The 17,509-nt window shown below is 38.0% G+C and overlaps 3 protein-coding genes across 14 annotated transcripts; 1 reads left to right on the top strand and 2 right to left on the bottom strand.

Moving 5' to 3' along the window:
* Window positions 1–2,037: 2,037 nt before the first annotated feature.
* LOC135588025 (acyl carrier protein 2, mitochondrial-like) lies at window positions 2,038–6,952 on the bottom strand. 5 transcript variants are annotated; one of them, XM_065079950.1, is made up of 5 exons: window positions 6,688–6,952; window positions 2,861–5,050; window positions 2,527–2,647; window positions 2,389–2,439; window positions 2,038–2,309 (listed from the first exon to the last, which is right to left on the bottom strand). In XM_065079950.1, the coding sequence occupies exons 1-2, from the start codon at window positions 6,898–6,900 to the stop codon at window positions 4,874–4,876; spliced, it is 390 nt and encodes a 129-aa protein (XP_064936022.1). In that variant the 5' UTR covers window positions 6,901–6,952; the 3' UTR covers window positions 2,038–2,309; window positions 2,389–2,439; window positions 2,527–2,647; window positions 2,861–4,873. The 5 variants fall into 5 exon arrangements, with proteins under 5 accessions (XP_064936022.1, XP_064936020.1, XP_064936021.1 ...); XM_065079948.1 differs by having other exon boundaries at window positions 2,389–2,422; XM_065079949.1 differs by having other exon boundaries at window positions 2,527–2,604.
* A 248-nt stretch (window positions 6,953–7,200) lies between these two features.
* LOC135588024 (glucan endo-1,3-beta-glucosidase-like) lies at window positions 7,201–9,124 on the top strand. Of its 2 annotated transcripts, XM_065079945.1 has the most exons (3): window positions 7,236–7,518; window positions 7,690–7,784; window positions 7,878–9,124. In XM_065079945.1, the coding sequence occupies exons 1-3, from the start codon at window positions 7,446–7,448 to the stop codon at window positions 8,661–8,663; spliced, it is 954 nt and encodes a 317-aa protein (XP_064936017.1). In that variant the 5' UTR covers window positions 7,236–7,445; the 3' UTR covers window positions 8,664–9,124. The 2 variants fall into 2 exon arrangements, with proteins under 2 accessions (XP_064936016.1, XP_064936017.1); XM_065079944.1 differs by having other exon boundaries at window positions 7,201–7,518; window positions 7,690–9,124.
* On the bottom strand, window positions 8,328–16,647 carry LOC135588027 (uncharacterized). 7 transcript variants are annotated; one of them, XR_010476049.1, is made up of 10 exons: window positions 14,900–16,647; window positions 14,762–14,811; window positions 12,524–12,613; window positions 11,222–11,291; window positions 10,917–11,129; window positions 10,794–10,846; window positions 10,325–10,494; window positions 10,149–10,233; window positions 8,559–10,010; window positions 8,328–8,466 (listed from the first exon to the last, which is right to left on the bottom strand). XR_010476049.1 is itself a non-coding variant. In XM_065079955.1 (10 exons), exons 2-6 carry the CDS (start codon window positions 14,912–14,914, stop codon window positions 11,106–11,108), a joined length of 249 nt encoding a protein of 82 aa, XP_064936027.1. In that variant the 5' UTR covers window positions 14,915–14,985; window positions 15,380–16,647; the 3' UTR covers window positions 8,989–10,010; window positions 10,149–10,233; window positions 10,325–10,494; window positions 10,794–10,846; window positions 10,917–11,105. The 7 variants fall into 7 exon arrangements, 6 of the variants coding, with proteins under 6 accessions (XP_064936027.1, XP_064936028.1, XP_064936024.1 ...); XM_065079955.1 differs by lacking the exon at window positions 8,328–8,466 and having other exon boundaries at window positions 8,989–10,010; window positions 14,900–14,985; window positions 15,380–16,647; XM_065079956.1 differs by lacking the exon at window positions 8,328–8,466 and having other exon boundaries at window positions 8,989–10,010; window positions 14,900–14,980; window positions 15,380–16,647.
* Between the last annotated feature and the right edge of the window lie 862 nt (window positions 16,648–17,509).

The raw sequence follows: 17,509 nt of genomic DNA, 5'->3' as shown, positions 1-17,509 counted from the left end.
CAGCCAATCATCATTCAAGTTAATGGATGGCAGATGAAACATAACATAAGAAGAGAGTATTGCATATGTTGTGGGCATCCATCCAGCAAGCACACTAAAACTGCATAGTTAATACAGTAGATAGCAAAAGGAGAAAGATGCACAAACAAGCAGTCAGTCCCTTCTTCCATTATTCCAAACACTGTAACAGTTAAATGTGATACATAGAAAGTGGGACAAAATGGAGTAAACTCAATAACTGCATGCTCTCTCAGGGATATGTAGACACTACACCAAACCCTAACCTTTACTGGAATGATTTGTTGCCTTAGAACACTCAAATCTCCTTCTATCTCAGTAGCTCTTAATGATGTTGTTTTGGAATGGTCATCAGCTGATTCTGAAGAGGGAATATTATGATTAGAAATGACTACACCAAACCCTAACCTTTACTTGGATGATTTGTTGCTTTAGAACACTCAAATCTCCTTCTATCTCAGTAGGTCTTAATGATGTTGTTTTCGAATGGTCATCAGCTGAATCTGAGGAGGGAATATTATGATTAGAAATGAGCCATTGGGTTACAAGTCTTGTCCAAGAAAAAATATTCAAGGAGGTGTCATAGCTAAAATTAATGTTGTCCACAACCTACCTTGCACATCTAATAAATGGATGAGACACCATAGTACCTACAGCTTTTCTTTTTGAGACACCATATCAAGCAAAAATATAATGCAGAATTTATGGGTTTTTTACTCCAACATAACTTTAAAGGAATGGTGGTATCAAAGATTGATTTTTCTTCACCAGAGTGATTATACTTGTGGTGATAACTGATGGCATCAAATGGTGTCACTCAAAACTCTAATAATGGCAATGGTTGCACTAATAATTATAATTCTTACCTAATTCTGTCCACACATATTGTAGCGTTACTCCAACTACAATACATCAATAAAAAAAATAGATCAATGAACTTAGATTTTTTTTTTCTTTTTTCATTTTGTATATGAGTGATTCGAGATTATATTTATTTTTCGATAGTATGATTTTATCGTTGGAGATATGTGAAGGTATAAGACTTTCGAGTCGGAGTGAATTTGATAATTATTCCTCTATTTTTTTTATTATATTTTGATTATTATTATTATTAATTATTATTTTCTTTATATTTTCTAGTCTTTGTCATAAAATAAAAATAAAAAATTCATTTCTTCTCCCCCTACATTAATTTGGTATCAAAGTTTTTGGTTTACTCAAAATATTTTATCATCAAAGTCGATCAATATCTTAATTATATGAACTCCGGATAAGTGGAGCCAATTAATCTATCATTTATTAAGTAAAATTAAATAATATTAATATATTTTTAATATATAATAAATTATCATATATCAATATCTACCAAGGAGAAAAAGGAGTAAAGATGATTTGATATCAAAATGAAAATAAGAGATATTACCTTTTTAAAAATATAAAAAATTATCATATATTTGATTTGATATAATTATAATTTTATTTTATTTCTATAATTTTCTTCTTATTCTTGTACTTGAGCTATAAAACAAGATAGATGAATATTACCTTTAAAAAAAAATTATGTATTTGATTGATATAATTATAATTTATTTTATTTATTTTTATATTTTTCATCTTATTCTTATACTTGAGTTTATAAAACAAGATCTATATTTTTTATTCTCACACTTGAGCCTATAAAATAAGAATGATAGTTCTTTTTCCATATTGTTTGTGAGTGATGTAAGATCATATTTATTTTTTAATGACATGATTCGAAAATGTCATGCCCGAGTTTGCTCCTTGAGCTATAACTTCATTTATTTGTATATTATATTTTTAGTTGTTATTATTCTCTTCCCATCTTTCTAGTTGGCATTAAAAAAGATGCAATCCAACCTACCACAAGTCCTCCATGTCACATCTCCGAAACTTGTTTCCTAGTAGGATCAAATATCAGTTCATAAGCAAGATTAACTGGATGAGAAGTTCATGGTGGAGGTCTCCTCATTGAAGTACTGTTGCATGAACACTCGTCAGTCTCAAAGCCACCTTTATTACCCACGGAGGCATGCAAAGCACATACAGACTCAGAAGCAGTGGGTGCACAGCATTCGGGCATATGTCATCTCAGGGGCACTTGGGACCGCCTCTCTTCGTCTTCCAGTTGTTGTAGCAGGGGCAGACTTGCTTGTTGCCATACGTCCCGGGCGGCACGCAGAGGCACTTGGCGCAGCACTTCTGGCAGAAGAACATGCAGGGCTTCTTGTAGGCGGTGGCGGAGCACCGACCGGCGCAGCGGCCCGAGCATTCTGCGGCATTAGTGACAGAAATGACTTGGCATTGCAAGTAGGCTGAAGCTGGAATCAAGAAGGGGAGACTCTTCCGTACCTTGAGGTTGGAGGCTCCCTGGTGTGGCTCCATACTGCAATCAGTTCAAGGCTGTCCAAGTTTAGTATGCACCCATTCACTGGAACAACAGCAATGGCAGTGATTGGACCATAGATTAACAGAAATGTTTGGCTTTACCATGGGGAATTTGATCGGCTGAGGAGTTGGGCCGAGAGGATTTCCCGGTTGGGCAGTGGGAGCCAGAGAAATCCTACCCTGCACCACCAATAAGAACCTTCGCGTCACCACCTGTAAACTACTGCAGCTATGTTTCAAGTGTCAATCAACTTCTTTAAGTGACAGGTTAATCATGTCAATGGTGTTTCGTTTTTGATCCTTAGCAGACCCAAAAGATTCACTGTCATGTTGAACTACCATTACAGTATCCACCAAAACAATCATAAACCTAAAATGTGTGTATGTGTGTGTGTGTGTGTGAGAGTGAGAGAGAGAGAGAGAGAGAGGGAAAGACCTGGGCTTGGATGACCAAACAATGCAGCACCACCATGCATAGAAGAATGGCCACTCTGTTTTCCACTGTCATGGCTACAAGCTAGTAGAGATGACAAGGGAAAGTGATAAGGTAGCCTCCTCCTTCAGGTTGCAGGAGTTGGAAGTTGGGGCTGGCTTATATAGGCTGTTGGACCTGGCTGTATATAATTAACAAGCAGAGACAATCAAATTTGAGATGATCGAGTTAAATGTGTTTTTGTCTTGTGGCCATCATGGCAGTCAGTCCCTATTCCCATGTGAAATGCAAATTGTGGCCATGTCACTCTTCATTCTTTCTTGTTCTTGTCACTGTCTGTTCCCTTCGATTCACTCTTTTTGATGAATGAATGGACTCCCTATTAGATTGTGTTTTCTGATCTTTGTTTCCGATCCCACAATTCCAAATCTGCTGTAATTAAGTCCTTCATATGATGAAGTGTGCCAGGCCAAGGTTTAGTATCTTCCTGGCTTGTATCAGAACTCCAGTTCACAGACCATCTGCATCAAACAAGTGAGGAATCAATGTATGTCATACAGAGAAAGAGAGAGAGAGAGAGAGAGAGAGAGAGAGTAAATGCTCTCCGGTTTAGAATGAGACACAATTCATCATCAGTGAATCAGGAAAACCCAAACCCAAGACAAAAAGACAAGTGGTACTTCAGAACACTCCAAGAGATCACCAGCCACAGGGTCTCATCGTCCATGTGGAGGAGCAGCAGCAGCAGCCGGAGCAAGTGGGGGAAGCCCTCACATGAAAGCTTCACATGCCTCCAATCTACACTCCATAGCTTTCCTCCCTTGTACATGACCTGTGAAAACATGTAAGCAGAGGACATGCACACTCTGTGTCTCAAATCCTCTCGTGAACCTTGGAATCTTCCTCTGCTTGGGAAGATGCTGCTCGTGTCCTCTTCCTCTCGCCATATGGAGGTTTTTGGTACTTGAATCCCAAGGTGAAGTGAATGGGGAAGCCATTGGGGTTAGGGTGGAGTGGGGAGGAGGGAGTACAGCACAGAGTTTGGAGCCACACACAGTACCATATTTTGCCGACCGGCGTTGTTTGTAGCGGCTCGTGACCATGTGGTTGCGATCGTTGCTTCCCCACCCCCGCCCCCGGTATGACTACAAGCCAAACTTGTGCAAGCCGAGCAAGCTAGCAAATGGGGTTGGCCACAACCCCTTTGCTTCGACTCATCATCATCCACTATGATCGTATCAAGTTTGATCAATTGCAACAACAATAAGAATCAACGTTTGTGCTTTAATTTTTGAGTTAAAAGTCATATTTTATGATCCTGGTAATCATCTAGTGAAGATTCTTGAATCATGATGCCTCGAGCATCGATATAGTCACTATGAATTATTGATGCCAATTAGTAATTCAGTTTCCATGGCTAAACTTCAATTTAGAGAGAGAAATATGGAAAACTTTGTTTAGAAGAATATATAGATTTTATTTGGAAATGTGCCCAGATACAAATCCATAACTGAGCAGGATACCTAATCTGTTATCATGATCCCAGATGAGCTATGTTATATCTATGTAACATAGAAATTGCCAGATCAAAGACTTGGCATGTCAATTGCACTATGTCTAACAAGATACTTGCATTTAAGAATGTGGTCAAGGTAACATAATCCAAAGCCAACCTCAAAGAACCCATTCAGGACTTGGCCAAATACCCACTGTGGAAGAACAGAATAGAAAATTATTCACACAATCAGAGACTGGTAGAAAATGCCTGCTTTAGAATATGTATAAAATACCAAATTATTCCACCTTGAGAGCAATAAAGATCACAAAAGCACCTTCAAATAGGTTAAAGGGGGAATTAACAAAATTATGACACAACCATCGACATTTATAAAGCTTGTAACTATGTGATGGAACTTAAATTTCCAAAGTAAATGGAGTCATCAAGACAAAAAACTTCCTGATGCAGGTCATACAAAAAAGCAAAGAGATCAATACACATTGCCATGGGCTGGCGTATCATTTTGCTTGAGGGTGCGAGGCAATGAAGTCTACAGCAACATTTATTGAGTCAATCTTGTCTGCTTCGTTATCAGGAATCTCAAACCCAAATTCCTCCTCCAGAGCCATCACAATCTCTACAGTGTCCAAACTGTCAAGACCAAGGTCCTTCTGAAAATGAGCATTTGGTGTGACCTACACAGACCAGAATACAAAAGAGATCGAGACAGGATTCCCAGTCAAAAAAGGCTGAAATTTATTAGAATAAATAGGAAACTAAATTTTATAGGTATGCCATCATCAGCAGTGGCATTGGAAGTATGATATAAGTTGCCAAAGGTGGCAACTCATGCATGACCAGGCATAGATCTCCATGAATGTCTGGGAAGATGAAGATCGTTGGAAGGTCATGCCAGATTGGTTTTGCTCCTATACCAAATTATTGGTAAGTGATGCATCTAACAAACACTTATCCAGTTACAAGTAGGAAAAAGAGCTTAAACATATTATCGACTAGGCTAATTTTATTGCAAAGGTCAAGAAGAAAACAACCAACAATTAGCCCTTAGGTTTACAACTCGATCATATATATATCTCCAGGGTTTTGGTAGAAAATATTGTCAGACCTTAAGAACTTTGATAATACATATACTACCTATAACTTATGTACACACATATTAAAACTCTATGACACTTACTAAAGTTAAAAAAAAAGGACTATTTTGACCAATTAAATCAGCTATAAAAAGTAATAATAAAAACCAATAAGCAGATGACAAAGACATTTTTTTAGAAAAATCTTTACCATTACTACTAGAAACTAGTGATGAAACTCGATTAAGTCCTCTTCTTAACTAACCTTAATAGGAGGAAGGGTCTTGAGAAAGTTCTTTTACACTACCTTCCACCTAAGATTGAGTTGCCTGTTCTCTTTCAAAGGTAAGTTGGACTCTTAATCTGTATTCAGAACCATGTAGGACGGTAGGAGTCTTCAACTACAGGTTTGTTCTACCAACCAAGTTAGATATTCTCATTTGATACTTGTTTGTTCTTTTTTTATTCTTAGTCAAGATGTTGAAAGGCTCTCTTACCTATCTAAGGCTGAACCATGCTTATTAGACCCAAACTTGGCTCCTTTTATTGGTATTGCACAAGCCCTCGTTACGCCCAGGGTGATGGAAGAGGATTTGGGCTCACGTCATAATTGATATAAAGCTTAGGTTTTGGTCAGTGCAAATTGATATAGAAGCTTCAGTTTTTAGATGGTTTGGCAGCAGAAGGTTTAAGCACCATAAAATCTTATTCACGCCTAATAGTAACTCATCGAACCACAGAGAGGAAAGTCAATAAAAACATATGCTCATCATGTGTGAACGAGAACATGCCAACTAAATCCTAGTGTAAATGAAGGGTGGGATTCATGGCTGCTGCAATATAAGCCAATCGACAACGTAATTCACCAGGATAAAGATCGAGGAAACTAAAGGATAAAGATGGAGAGATTAGAGCTCCCCTCCTACACAAAGATAATGACAGCAGAATTGGGTCTTAAAATTGATTGCAGGAGACTTTATCGAAGAAGAACGATCAAAATGATCCTCACACAATGCAATATTAGACATCAGGCTCACATGCATCGGTACAAACAACCATCCAATTCAAGCTCCAATTAACAATCAAACCAATAATAACGAAGATTACCATCAGCAGATACCCTAAATAGATGAACGGCGCAATAGAATTCGTCACCAGGGGATCTCATAGGCAGAAGACCTAAGGTAGAACATAGGATTCGAATCAAACTTGGAAAGAAGAGGTATTTGATAGTGTACCTTGGAGGGGTCGACCTTCTGGAAATTCTTGACGACGGTGGTGATCCGATCGGCAACCTCAGACTTGTCGAGGAAGGAGCCCATCACCTCGTTGGAGAATCGGCGGCGGAAAATATGAACGAACGAGAGGGCCACCGCCGGCGCCGTCGGGGATTCCACTCTCACCCTCAAGTGACTCAGGAGAGCGCTTCTCACAGCCGCCATTGCCGCCATGGAGGGGGCGAGAGAATGCTGCAGTCTGGGGGTGGCAGAAACGAACGGGAGGGGGGGGGGGGGGGGCGACTAGGGTTAATGAGAATGATTTTACAGATACACCCTCGACATATGAAATATTTGCTCAGAGCGAACTCAACCGTGGTTAACCGTCACGATCTTGTGGTTAACCGACACACGCTCTAACCAACCGAGTTATTCCTTGAATTTTGGAGTCAACTCACGCGTCGAACTAATTGACCGATTTAGGAGAAGGAGTCAAATCGAATTGTTTATCGTCCATCATGAAATTACCAGAATGCCGACCAGTTTTGGTTGCTTATGGCATACGATGATCGTGGAGGAGAGTGGAAGGAAGAAGGGGAAAGAAGACCTCCGAGCCGTCATCTTGGAATCTGGGAGCAGCCAAACACTGGGCGGATAGACTAAGCTCGTCTTGACTTTTTGTCCGAGTCATAGATCTGAGAGAAGAGTGTCTCTGACAAAACCTTCACATAAGAGCGCAGGGGCATGTTTGTGATCGACACAGGCAATTAGAGAGAGAAATGGCAACCAGAGGTGCTCTCTCCATCGATGGCTTTGCGTTGGTGGTTTCGGTCCTCGTGGCAGTTCCAACAGGTTCTCTCTCCCCCTCTCTCTCGTCTGTAGAAAAGGAAAGGAGAAAAGTATTTATCAGAAATATATTACTTGATCAGAAAGCAACTTTGATGGAATTGCTTGAATGAGAGTTTGTCTGCTTCCAAAACTGACCCCATGTGCACTCTGTATGACCATCTTCTTCTACATCAGATACCAATCTTCCAGTCAACTCCACTTCAGGAGAGCAATCAATCGGTGTCTGCTATGGGATGCTTGGAGACAACCTCCCTCCGCCCAGCGAGGTGGTAAGTCTCTACAGATCAAACAACATCGGGAGGATGAGGCTTTACAGTCCAAACCAAGCTGCTCTGCAAGCTGTCAGGAACTCCAACATCCAGGTCCTCATGGACGTTCCCAAAGAAGACCTCCAATCGCTGGCCTCCGATCCTTCTACGGCAAGTGATTGGGTCCAGAGCAACGTAGTCGCCAACTGGCCCAGCGTCACCTTCCGATACATAGCAGTGGGGAACGAGGTGATCCCCGGAGATCTGGCACGCTATGTCCTTCCTGCCATGCGCAACATCCGGAGCGCACTCTCCTCGGCTGGCCTGCAGGACCAGATCAAAGTCTCGACCGCAGTCAGCACAGGTGTCCTTGGATCATCTTATCCTCCCTCCGCCGGCGCCTTCTCTTCTGCTGCGAAGACGTACATGAGTCCCATACTGCAGTTCCTGGCGAGCAATGCAGCTCCACTCTTCGTCAACGTGTATCCTTACTTCACCTACGCAGATAACCCGAACGAGGTCTCACTTTCCTATGCCTTGTTCACTGCCCCCGGTGTTGTAGTGCAGGACGGGCAGTTCGGCTACCGGAACCTCTTCGATGCGATCGTCGACGCAGTCCATGCAGCTATAGAGGTGGAAGGGTCGCATGTGGCGATCGTCGTGTCTGAGAGCGGCTGGCCGTCGGCAGGTGGAACTGCAGCATCTGTCAGTAATGCGAAGACGTACAACCAGAATTTGATCAAGCATGTTGGAGGAGGAACGCCGAGGAGATCGGGAAGGGCGATAGAGACTTACTTATATGAGATGTTTGATGAGAACCAGAAAGCTTCAGGGATTGAACAGAAGTTTGGCATGTTTCATCCCAATAAGCAACCTGTTTACCCTATTAGCTTCAGCTAAATCTATGCCGAGGTTGATGAAGGTGTTCCTGTACATCAACAAAGTAGCAAGGCAGAATGAATGGAGAATTCTGGTTTTGGGGAAAGCTAAACAATAAATATTCATCATTGACAACATTAGAATTAGGTTCCAATAATATATTGCTCGTATTCTCCTTCCCAAATTTGACTTCCTGTCTCTGGCTTTCAACTAGCACAACCAGCTACACCTATAATACAGAAAAAAAAACATTGGCCACAAGGAGGAGTAGAAACCAGTTTAAGCTTGTGTGATCGGTAGCTCTCTCTCATTTTCCCCAGAGTTTTGAACAAGAACAAGGAGAATATAATGAAGCTTGTTTCTGAGAATTGTTACCACTTTCCAAATAGCTACATCCATGCAGTTGAAGAGAAAGCAGACTGTATCTCAGTTGTTATTTTATCAGACTCATTAAATTCTCTATACATAATGAGGGTTTTTCATAGGACCCAAGTGAAACCTATGAAGTGAGTTCAGATTTGCTCTACTGCTGATGCAGGTGACTCTACTGGTGCATAACAGCCTTTAGAATCTCTGAGAAGATAACAAATAAGGCACCTCCAGTGACAATGATTAGTGTAGATCTGCCTCCAGGTACCAGCGGGGGAGTAATTGGGGTTAGAGATGACTTTGAGTATCTCTCCGACTAAGACATTGCAGCAGGAAGCACTCCAAAGAGCACCAGAACTGGATGTAGAACAGACACTTGAAGCAGTATCTTCATTATGAATAATGCATGAGTGAATGAATAATTAGTGCTTTAGAAACCTTGTCAACATCTAAAAATGCATGAACATAGACCACTGTCAAAATCCTGGAGTAAATGTATGCCGATTACAAGACTTTAACATGATAGAAATTGCATCACAGTTTATAGGTTAGATATAAGAAGGATCAATTTTTTTCTTCAAGAAAGAAAATGTGTCTTTGATGAAAGATAAACTTCCTTGCATGCTTATTACTTAGATCAACTCCAGAAAGTTGAAATAGTAGTTGCATGAGCCTTTAGTTGAAGTCTGACACACAGATTTAGCTGAAGTCTGAGAACTTATTGGAGAATCAAATGGCTAAAAAAAGGCTGATGGACTATAATTCTAAATTTTACTTTTTCCTCTGGAACTAGGATTTATGCATTGCATTGTCGATGTTATACTTGTGCTTGCAACACTTAAAGAAAAAAAATACAGACAGTTTACCTCCATATGTTCCTGCGAAGTCCAAAGCTTTAAAAAATATCTCTGGATCAAGCAATGACAGCACCAGTGGTGAGTTAGCAAGTATGGCAAGGGTTTACTCTGGCCACTAGGTAGTTTAAGCACTGCAAGTTTCCTGGAAGTGGCAGAAAGAAATGGCAGTTGTTTATTATGATGACAGCTCTTGACAAGTGATGTGTAAAATATCTGTGATCTCTTGCTATCCAATTTATGACTAAATAAAGAATGGATGAAGGTCAGAGTATCTACTTACAGTCGGAAACAAAGTCAGAAAGTCCAAGAACAAATCCAATGTATGATGTTGCTATTGCAAAAAATGAGAACACCTCAACAATCGGCTGTACAACACCATTTTAAGTTAAATTGTTTTCAGTCTCATACTTATTTTTGTAATACTCAGACAAAGTGATTGTAGAATAATAAGGGGACCTTATTCCAACTATTCCATTTTCATAATGTAGCTGCTGCAGTGGGTCGGTGAGGGCACCAGTTGTATATAGATTTGGAATGGTCCCAAGAATTACAGCATCCCAAATAAGAAACAGAACAAGGGGAATAGCTGTGCCAAGAACAACTGCAGTCCTGTGATATCAAAGCCTCTGGATAATATCATATTAACAAAATCATCATGAGTAGTATAAAGTAGAAGCGGATACAAATTCAAATACTAAGAAGCAGTTTCATTTTTCTTGCCAGATTAGTAGATCTTCTTATACATAAAATTATTTTCTCTACTTCCTTTTAATTTGACAGAGAAAATGTTGTATCCTCATCTCTTATGACAATAAAAAACTTAGAAGAAAGAAGTCTACTTCAGATATGTATTTCTACGTATAAGTAAAAGCAAAAGTAAGTATGCCAGTAAACAATGCAGGAAAAAATTTATAGATATTTGTACCTTACTTTTGACAGGTCACCTTCAAGGTTTGTACAAAGAACTGGAACTACATTCTGAAATAAACAAAAAAGTCAGTTTTACTCATGTCTGGTGTGTAAGTACATATGACTAGTTCGGACTTACCTGATAAACAAAAGAAAGAGCAATTATAGGTATACTTTGTGGGATTGCCTCAAAATGGGCCTGACGAAGAGATTGCCACTGCAAACCTCCAGATGCGACTCCCAACATAAATCATAGTCCAATTAATACTGAGCCATATTAGTCCTGACTTTTGAATGATAAGCTTGCTGGCATATTTTAAATCATTGTCTAAGCATTTAAGTCCCATGTGTTCTGAACAAGTCAATTCAGACAACAAAAAAATTATTGTAGATGAAAATAATAAGAAAATAAAACAGCAATCATGTTATGAGGGATATAAGTACCACAAGAGATGTAAAAGACACAACGATGCCAAGCACCAGAAACCCATTTATTGCACCTATAACTCGCTGGCTGCAGTGAAACAGCAGGAATAACTTAACTTTTAAAACATAAAAAGTTAGGAAGTAAGATGATAACCCCTCAAAGTTAATAAAAACTACTATGAGGCAGAACATTGTCTACTTTGAAAATGTAGTAGTGAAATTTTGAGGCAGCAACCAGTTAGGAAAGGTAGTTCGAAGGATTGTCACTCTATCCACTTATTAGACAACCATGACATGGTAGAACATTTATAATGGTCAATTTTTTAAAGAATATAGATGTTATTAGGAAATTTGACAGTAGGGAAAGGAAGTCACAATTCCAACCACTTTTCCATAAAGCTTCTTCTGGCCTTGCATTTTGAAACTTTTTAACTAGAGAAGTTCTCTATCATGATCTCAAAACTAATCTCATTAGAATAAAATAGATCTAGAAAAACATGTTCTAAAAAAAAGTGTGAGAACATTTACTAACTTGCAAATGGCATCAACTTTTGCTCTTGAGAACAATCACAGATGCTAGCAGGATTCTACTATTAAAAATGTGTAGTTAGCATTGTGTTAAACCAAGTAACCTGACTTTCGTCATGAGACAAACTTCAATTGAAACATACCAGATAAGAAGGTCTTTGTTCTGGCTGAGAAGTGATAAGTATATTGAGACTCGAATTAGGCTCAAACAGAGTGAGAACCAGGATATAATTTTGACAAGCAGTTAAAATTATACCTCTTCCTTATCCAATTTTGAAAGAAATGTTCATTTTTGTAATTATAATGAGTATGTGCTTTATGAAATCAACTTAATCATTTATGTCTATCATCACCAAGCTGATACAAGATAGACTTGCTGACTATGTTTACTCGAATTGAAATGAGATGAACAGTTGAAAAAAGAAAGTTAACTGTACCACTGTAAGTTCTAGTATGGTACATGCTTGATAATCTAATAGCTAAATATACATATAGGTCCATATGTTCTCCTGTAGCCCTTATCATGCCAAACTAACCGAGTTGATAGAGCTTTAAAATGTACAGTTCTTGAATAGGTAAAGACAAGACAGATGAATATCATAGTACTGCCATAACAAACATCTGATATACAAAAAAGGGAAAATCTCGAGAAGGAAGTTCAATTGGAGTATGATTATTCTGCAACTTATATTCAAAGTTAAACATTTATTCAATTTTTTTTCTAATAACATAAATGAAAACAGAATAAATCACTATTCCTTAGAATAAAATTTAGATGAAGAGTCTTCATACAGTGGAATGCTGAAGGTATTTGTCAAAATCTCTGAAGAGTGAGCCACATATGCAACAAGGAGTGCATAATGTATAAATATGTAGGACCAGCTGCAGAAATATACTTGAAGTCAAGACCATGAAATGGCACAGGTACAACTGTATAACAAGAAGATGAAAAGATTTAAATCTAGATAAAGATAATGCAATTGCTTTAACATATTTGATGTACTGAAGTCTGACAGTATTGTAAAATGCAATGTCAAAACATTTTAGCTTTAATATGCTTTACAATTACTAACCAAGTAAGAAAGAGTTAACCATGAATCACACTTTACTTGTTCTCATAGAACTTAATGTTTTCTTTAGACTCAATATGCAACATAATTTTCTAATGAGCCTTGTTCCCACTGCTACAACAAATTGTGTGGACCAAGACTTCCTCCAATGGGATCCAAGATAGTTAAGCCACAGTTTACTAGCAGTGGTTTAGTTGATTCATATATCCAAGTCATGACATATAAGGTTCTGATTTATTTGCACAGAAAGTGAGACAAAATGGCAAATTAAAGTGCATCCTATTTTTACACAATTTATAAATTACACAATCAGAAAGAGGATGTCTTGAACCTTGATTGTCTAAATTTTTCTTTTCAAAAAATATATAGTTTAGGAGAAAATGAGAAATCATTAATGTGTAAAAAATAACTAACCATATCATAACAATTTAATCTATTTTTTTACTCTGCATTTTTTGTCACACTCGGCAAGGAATATCCACGAATTCCTTTTCCCTTGGTGGATTTCTTTCATTAATTTATCTTTTTCAATCAAATGGACCGCTTAATTATCACAATGTCCCAGCAGAACCAGATTGTAAGGCCAACACTGAATTGCAGCATGTGTTGTCAGTGGGTCCAACTCCCTTAAATACATCCTGAACAGCCCACAATGCACTAGACTGCAGAAGGCGAGTCACAAGGTTTTGTGATTCCATTTATAATGATCTTTTAGTTTAGGAACTTGTATGAAAATCAAATTATATGATGATAATTATGATAAACTGTGGCAGCCTAGGGCAACAGGCTCCTGATGATGCAGTCTAGGGAAGATCACCATATGCAACCTTCCTCCTGCAACCATACCTACCCAAAAAGTTGGGACTCAGTGGCTTGTCATTGTATATCAGAAGGTACACTTCTTCATTCCTTATTTCTTTTGTTTTTCATTTCGCATTTTAGGGTCCAGAGAAAAATTATCAAGGATTTGAGTGAGAATAAGTTCATTACATATGTACAAAGTGCAGTTATTGAGTATCTTGATTTTTGCACAAAGCCTACTTGGTTAATGCTTCGGTGATGATAACTTTAGATTAAGTTGGGCATCTAGTTTCTTCAATTATTCTATGGCCTACACATATGACATGCATTGAATCTTTAGGGTTAAGTTATTGTTAACTAAGGGTATTTATTTATTATGTGAATCAAAAGCTAGCATTCTATCTGGAAGAAGGGTGGTCATTCATCGCCGTCTTATAGCTCTGTTTTCAGCAGTATATGAATCTTATCAAGAGAGAAGAAAATAATCAAAATTTCAGAAAGGGCAAGATTTGGCTCAATGCTCAAGTAGAAATTTTTTAATCTTTATATTTTGAAGGTTGAGCTATTGTTAGTGAAATTCATGATTAAAAAAAAAGAAACTCTACTGCAGGCCTCTCTCATTTTCTACCCTATTTTCTTGCTCGATTATTATCTTTTACTCTTATTATTTTTCAAAAACTCTGCTCAGATTTCTTATATCAAATAGTCCAACAGCAGTTTGACCTACTATTTTCAATCCCAGATTAATTAAATTGAGTCCTGCCTTCTTGGTGTACCTCAGTTGACTCAGAATACATCAGGTCTCCTCTTCAATGTTTGGGCAACTTTTGATATTTTGCTTTTGCCCAAAAAGGTTCACTAAAATTTGATCTCCTTTACAAAGTACTCAAGATCAAAGACAGAAATCCCAAGATAAAATTGTAAGCATTGCCTAATGCCCACCACTAAACTAGAAAAGCAATAAAATGCATGCAGTACAACAATTAACTTAATGCATTAAGAATTAGTTTTGGGATTGTAGATGTGATATCTTATATATTTTCATAACATTTACTGTCAAATGTATAAGAGAAATATTTAAACATTCTTGAACACAGAATTCTTTTAACAATCTAAGCATCCAACTACAAATATGTAGTAAGCAACCTAATGCACATACCAGGCAGCTTGAACCCCAAAATTTCCAAGTGTTCTCATTGCCATTGAGACCTGAAACACCAAGGTCCAGGATTAGTGGCTACATATGTTACAATGATTTCCAAGCTCAATAACTGTCACTCATGAACAAATCTTGTACCTCGTTAGTCTTCATTGTTGTTTAGTTGAGTTCCTTCTTATTAACTCGGAACATTGACTGCTCACATAGAATCCACTTGAACTAAACTAGAAAAACCCAGTGTAATTTTCAATAGATAATCGGAATATTGGCAATAATTTATGTTTGATGATTTGAAGTAATATGACAGCAGTATATTGCATTAAGTAATTAATTATATACCCTAGCCTTCTTTTTCCCTTCTTCCTGAATTAGATGCTTATTATCCGAGTCCTCTACATGTGTCTATATGTGTACAATAAAGGAGTCTAGTGGGTAACAATTTGCAAGATAAATAAGATAGAGAATGTTACCTAGTAAAAGTTAATGCAAGCAAATGATAAAAGGCTTAGGACATGGCATATCAATTCCTACATAGTTCCAACAAACAAATTGAAGAAGAAAACAAAGGCACTACAAGAAAATTTAGATTGAAGGAAAATTTGTCTTCAAGTGTCTTACCAATGAGACACCTCCAGAGCCAAGTTCACACATTGTATTTACATTTACTTCTGCAATCAACAATCCTGTCACAACCCAAATTTAAAGTGAGCCTAACTGCACAAAAGCTCAATTCACGTTAAAAAATGTATTGCAGGGGCAAATTACCATACCTCCCTTTAATGACATGACACTACAAGGAAGATGAATTCAGATGAACAGAAGAAACAAACACAACACCATATATTCATGTAGAAAAATGCACCTCTGAGAAGGTTCCTTGGTGGCGTTTTCATAACCTGTAATAGGGTGGCACTAGTAATTTGCCCATTCCTTAATATTCTATTCAAGGATTGAAATATCATACCATACTGGAGTTTCGATATTCTTTCGGTACGATATGGTACTGTATACCGAGCGATATACCATTCGGTATATATATATATATATATATAAGTAAAAAAAAATTTTGACGACGTCGCCTCTATATATATATATAATCTTTTATTTATATATCTATTTATATATATATATATATTATATGTATTTATTTATTATTTATAAATACAAAATACCGTCCAGTATCAAGCAGAGAATGCATGTTATTGCAGAGGCCAAAAATCCTGCTTCTTGAGTAACTGCAGGAATTTCAAGGATACGTGCACCAACCTATGGCATTATTGGAAAAATGATAAGAAACCCTACTATCTAACGATCCATTGCAGGAATGTGCAACAAGATCTCACAATGCATCATTAAAAGCATATGATAGCATCACGAACTCTTAATGAAATTTAGCATTCTAAAGAATTAAACTAGGGCCAGATGGTGCTAATCGCATTTCCCACATTGCGTTGCTAAATCTGCATTCCTCAAAATAAAAAGGAAATTTAAGCGCCAGCACAAGGGAAAATTACATACCGTCGTGCCAGCCACTAGAAGGATTCCGCTGGTGACGCTACCTGAGAGAAGCATTTGAGGGTTCTTGGACGGGACCCTCTTGAGGTTCGAGAAAAGCCTCTCGAATTCTTGCACCGATTGCTTCTGGGAGAAGCATTTGAGGGTTCTTGGACGGGACCGGCAGGGTACTGGGGGCCTTCGGATCACAGGAATGGCGAGGGAGGTCGGAGGAGTTCTTCTTAAGGGGAAAGCGAAGGCGAGTGCGGAAACATGCAGCAGAGAGGAAGAGGAGGAAGAAGCAGCTGAGATCGATGCCATCACTCCTCCCCACTCTTTCTGTGGAGAGGGGAGGGTTTGTTCGGATAAAGAGCAAAAGCGAGACCAAAGGATCAACGGTCGACCGATGAGCTCGTTTGTTCGTTCTTGGCCGCACTGCCGCCAAGAGAGATTTGGAAACGTTTCTCAAACCAATTCTTGTTTCCAAAACGTTTTCAGGGCTTGGCCTGCGTCAGAAAACGTTTTCTAGTCAGTTCTTAGTTCTCAACCAACTTAGGGATGTGAATTATACGTATGGGTACGAGTATTCTCTACTCGACAGGATGGAAGAAATAAATAAGGATAAGGATATTTTATATTAAGGATGGATAGAACACCCCGTCTTTGTACAGATGTTAAGCTCAAATACTAAATGGGCTTTTGTTGTTCAAGTTAGATTGATTAAACCTCGATAATTATGATTTAATTAAAAATTATTTAATTTAATTAAATCAAATAAAATATATTCTCGTTCGATGAGAATAACTCTTCCCTATAGCCTCATGCATAATCCTTAATACTGAGCGGCTTTGTTTAACTTTGTCTTCGTCAATCCTTCTTAATCCTTACCTAATATTTTATTTGTTTACTAGCAATAAGGATCGAAATAAACTTTGGGTATTATTATCGATTTGATTATTGAACTCTTGACCACTGTATCATTTCTTTGTTAGCAATAGTTCGTAATCAATTTTCTTATTTAGCTTGACCGAGGCTTGTTCCTTTAATTTCATCGATCTTGCATATAAAAGAATTGGTAATCTAACTCGTTACTCCTTCCTTATTTGGTTTAAGAATGAACAAAGAGGTAGCCTTCTTTTTACATGTTCGCATTCTTATATCGTTGTTATGCATTAGGTGCATTACATTTTCTAGACGTTTGCTCTACCTATCAGACTCAAATTCTTTTAATTGCAAATGGTCAATAATAAACAA

This window comes from Musa acuminata, chromosome BXJ1-8 (genome assembly GCF_036884655.1).
Source record: "Musa acuminata AAA Group cultivar baxijiao chromosome BXJ1-8, Cavendish_Baxijiao_AAA, whole genome shotgun sequence".
NCBI lineage: Eukaryota > Viridiplantae > Streptophyta > Magnoliopsida > Zingiberales > Musaceae > Musa > Musa acuminata.
This window is presented reverse-complemented; position numbering and strand designations above follow the sequence as displayed.

Coding starts and splice junctions, on each gene's coding strand:
- LOC135588027 (XM_065079951.1), bottom strand. CDS start 11,024: ATGTTGGGAGTCGCATCTGGAGGTTTGCAGTGGCAATCTCTTCGTCAG. Junction 10,478..10,793: donor GGTGACCTGTCAAAAGTAAG/GTACAAATATCT, acceptor TTGATATCACAG/GACTGCAGTTGTTCTTGGCA. Junction 10,234..10,324: donor AATGGAATAGTTGGAATAAG/GTCCCCTTATTA, acceptor GGTGTTGTACAG/CCGATTGTTGAGGTGTTCTC.
- LOC135588025 (XM_065079946.1), bottom strand. CDS start 2,932: ATGACAGTGGAAAACAGAGTGGCCATTCTTCTATGCATGGTGGTGCTG. Junction 2,638..2,860: donor GTTTGGTCATCCAAGCCCAG/GTCTTTCCCTCT, acceptor AGTAGTTTACAG/GTGGTGACGCGAAGGTTCTT. Junction 2,423..2,526: donor AGCCGATCAAATTCCCCATG/GTAAAGCCAAAC, acceptor AACTGATTGCAG/TATGGAGCCACACCAGGGAG.
- LOC135588024 (XM_065079944.1), top strand. CDS start 7,446: ATGGCAACCAGAGGTGCTCTCTCCATCGATGGCTTTGCGTTGGTGGTT. Junction 7,519..7,689: donor CCTCGTGGCAGTTCCAACAG/GTTCTCTCTCCC, acceptor CTTCTACATCAG/ATACCAATCTTCCAGTCAAC.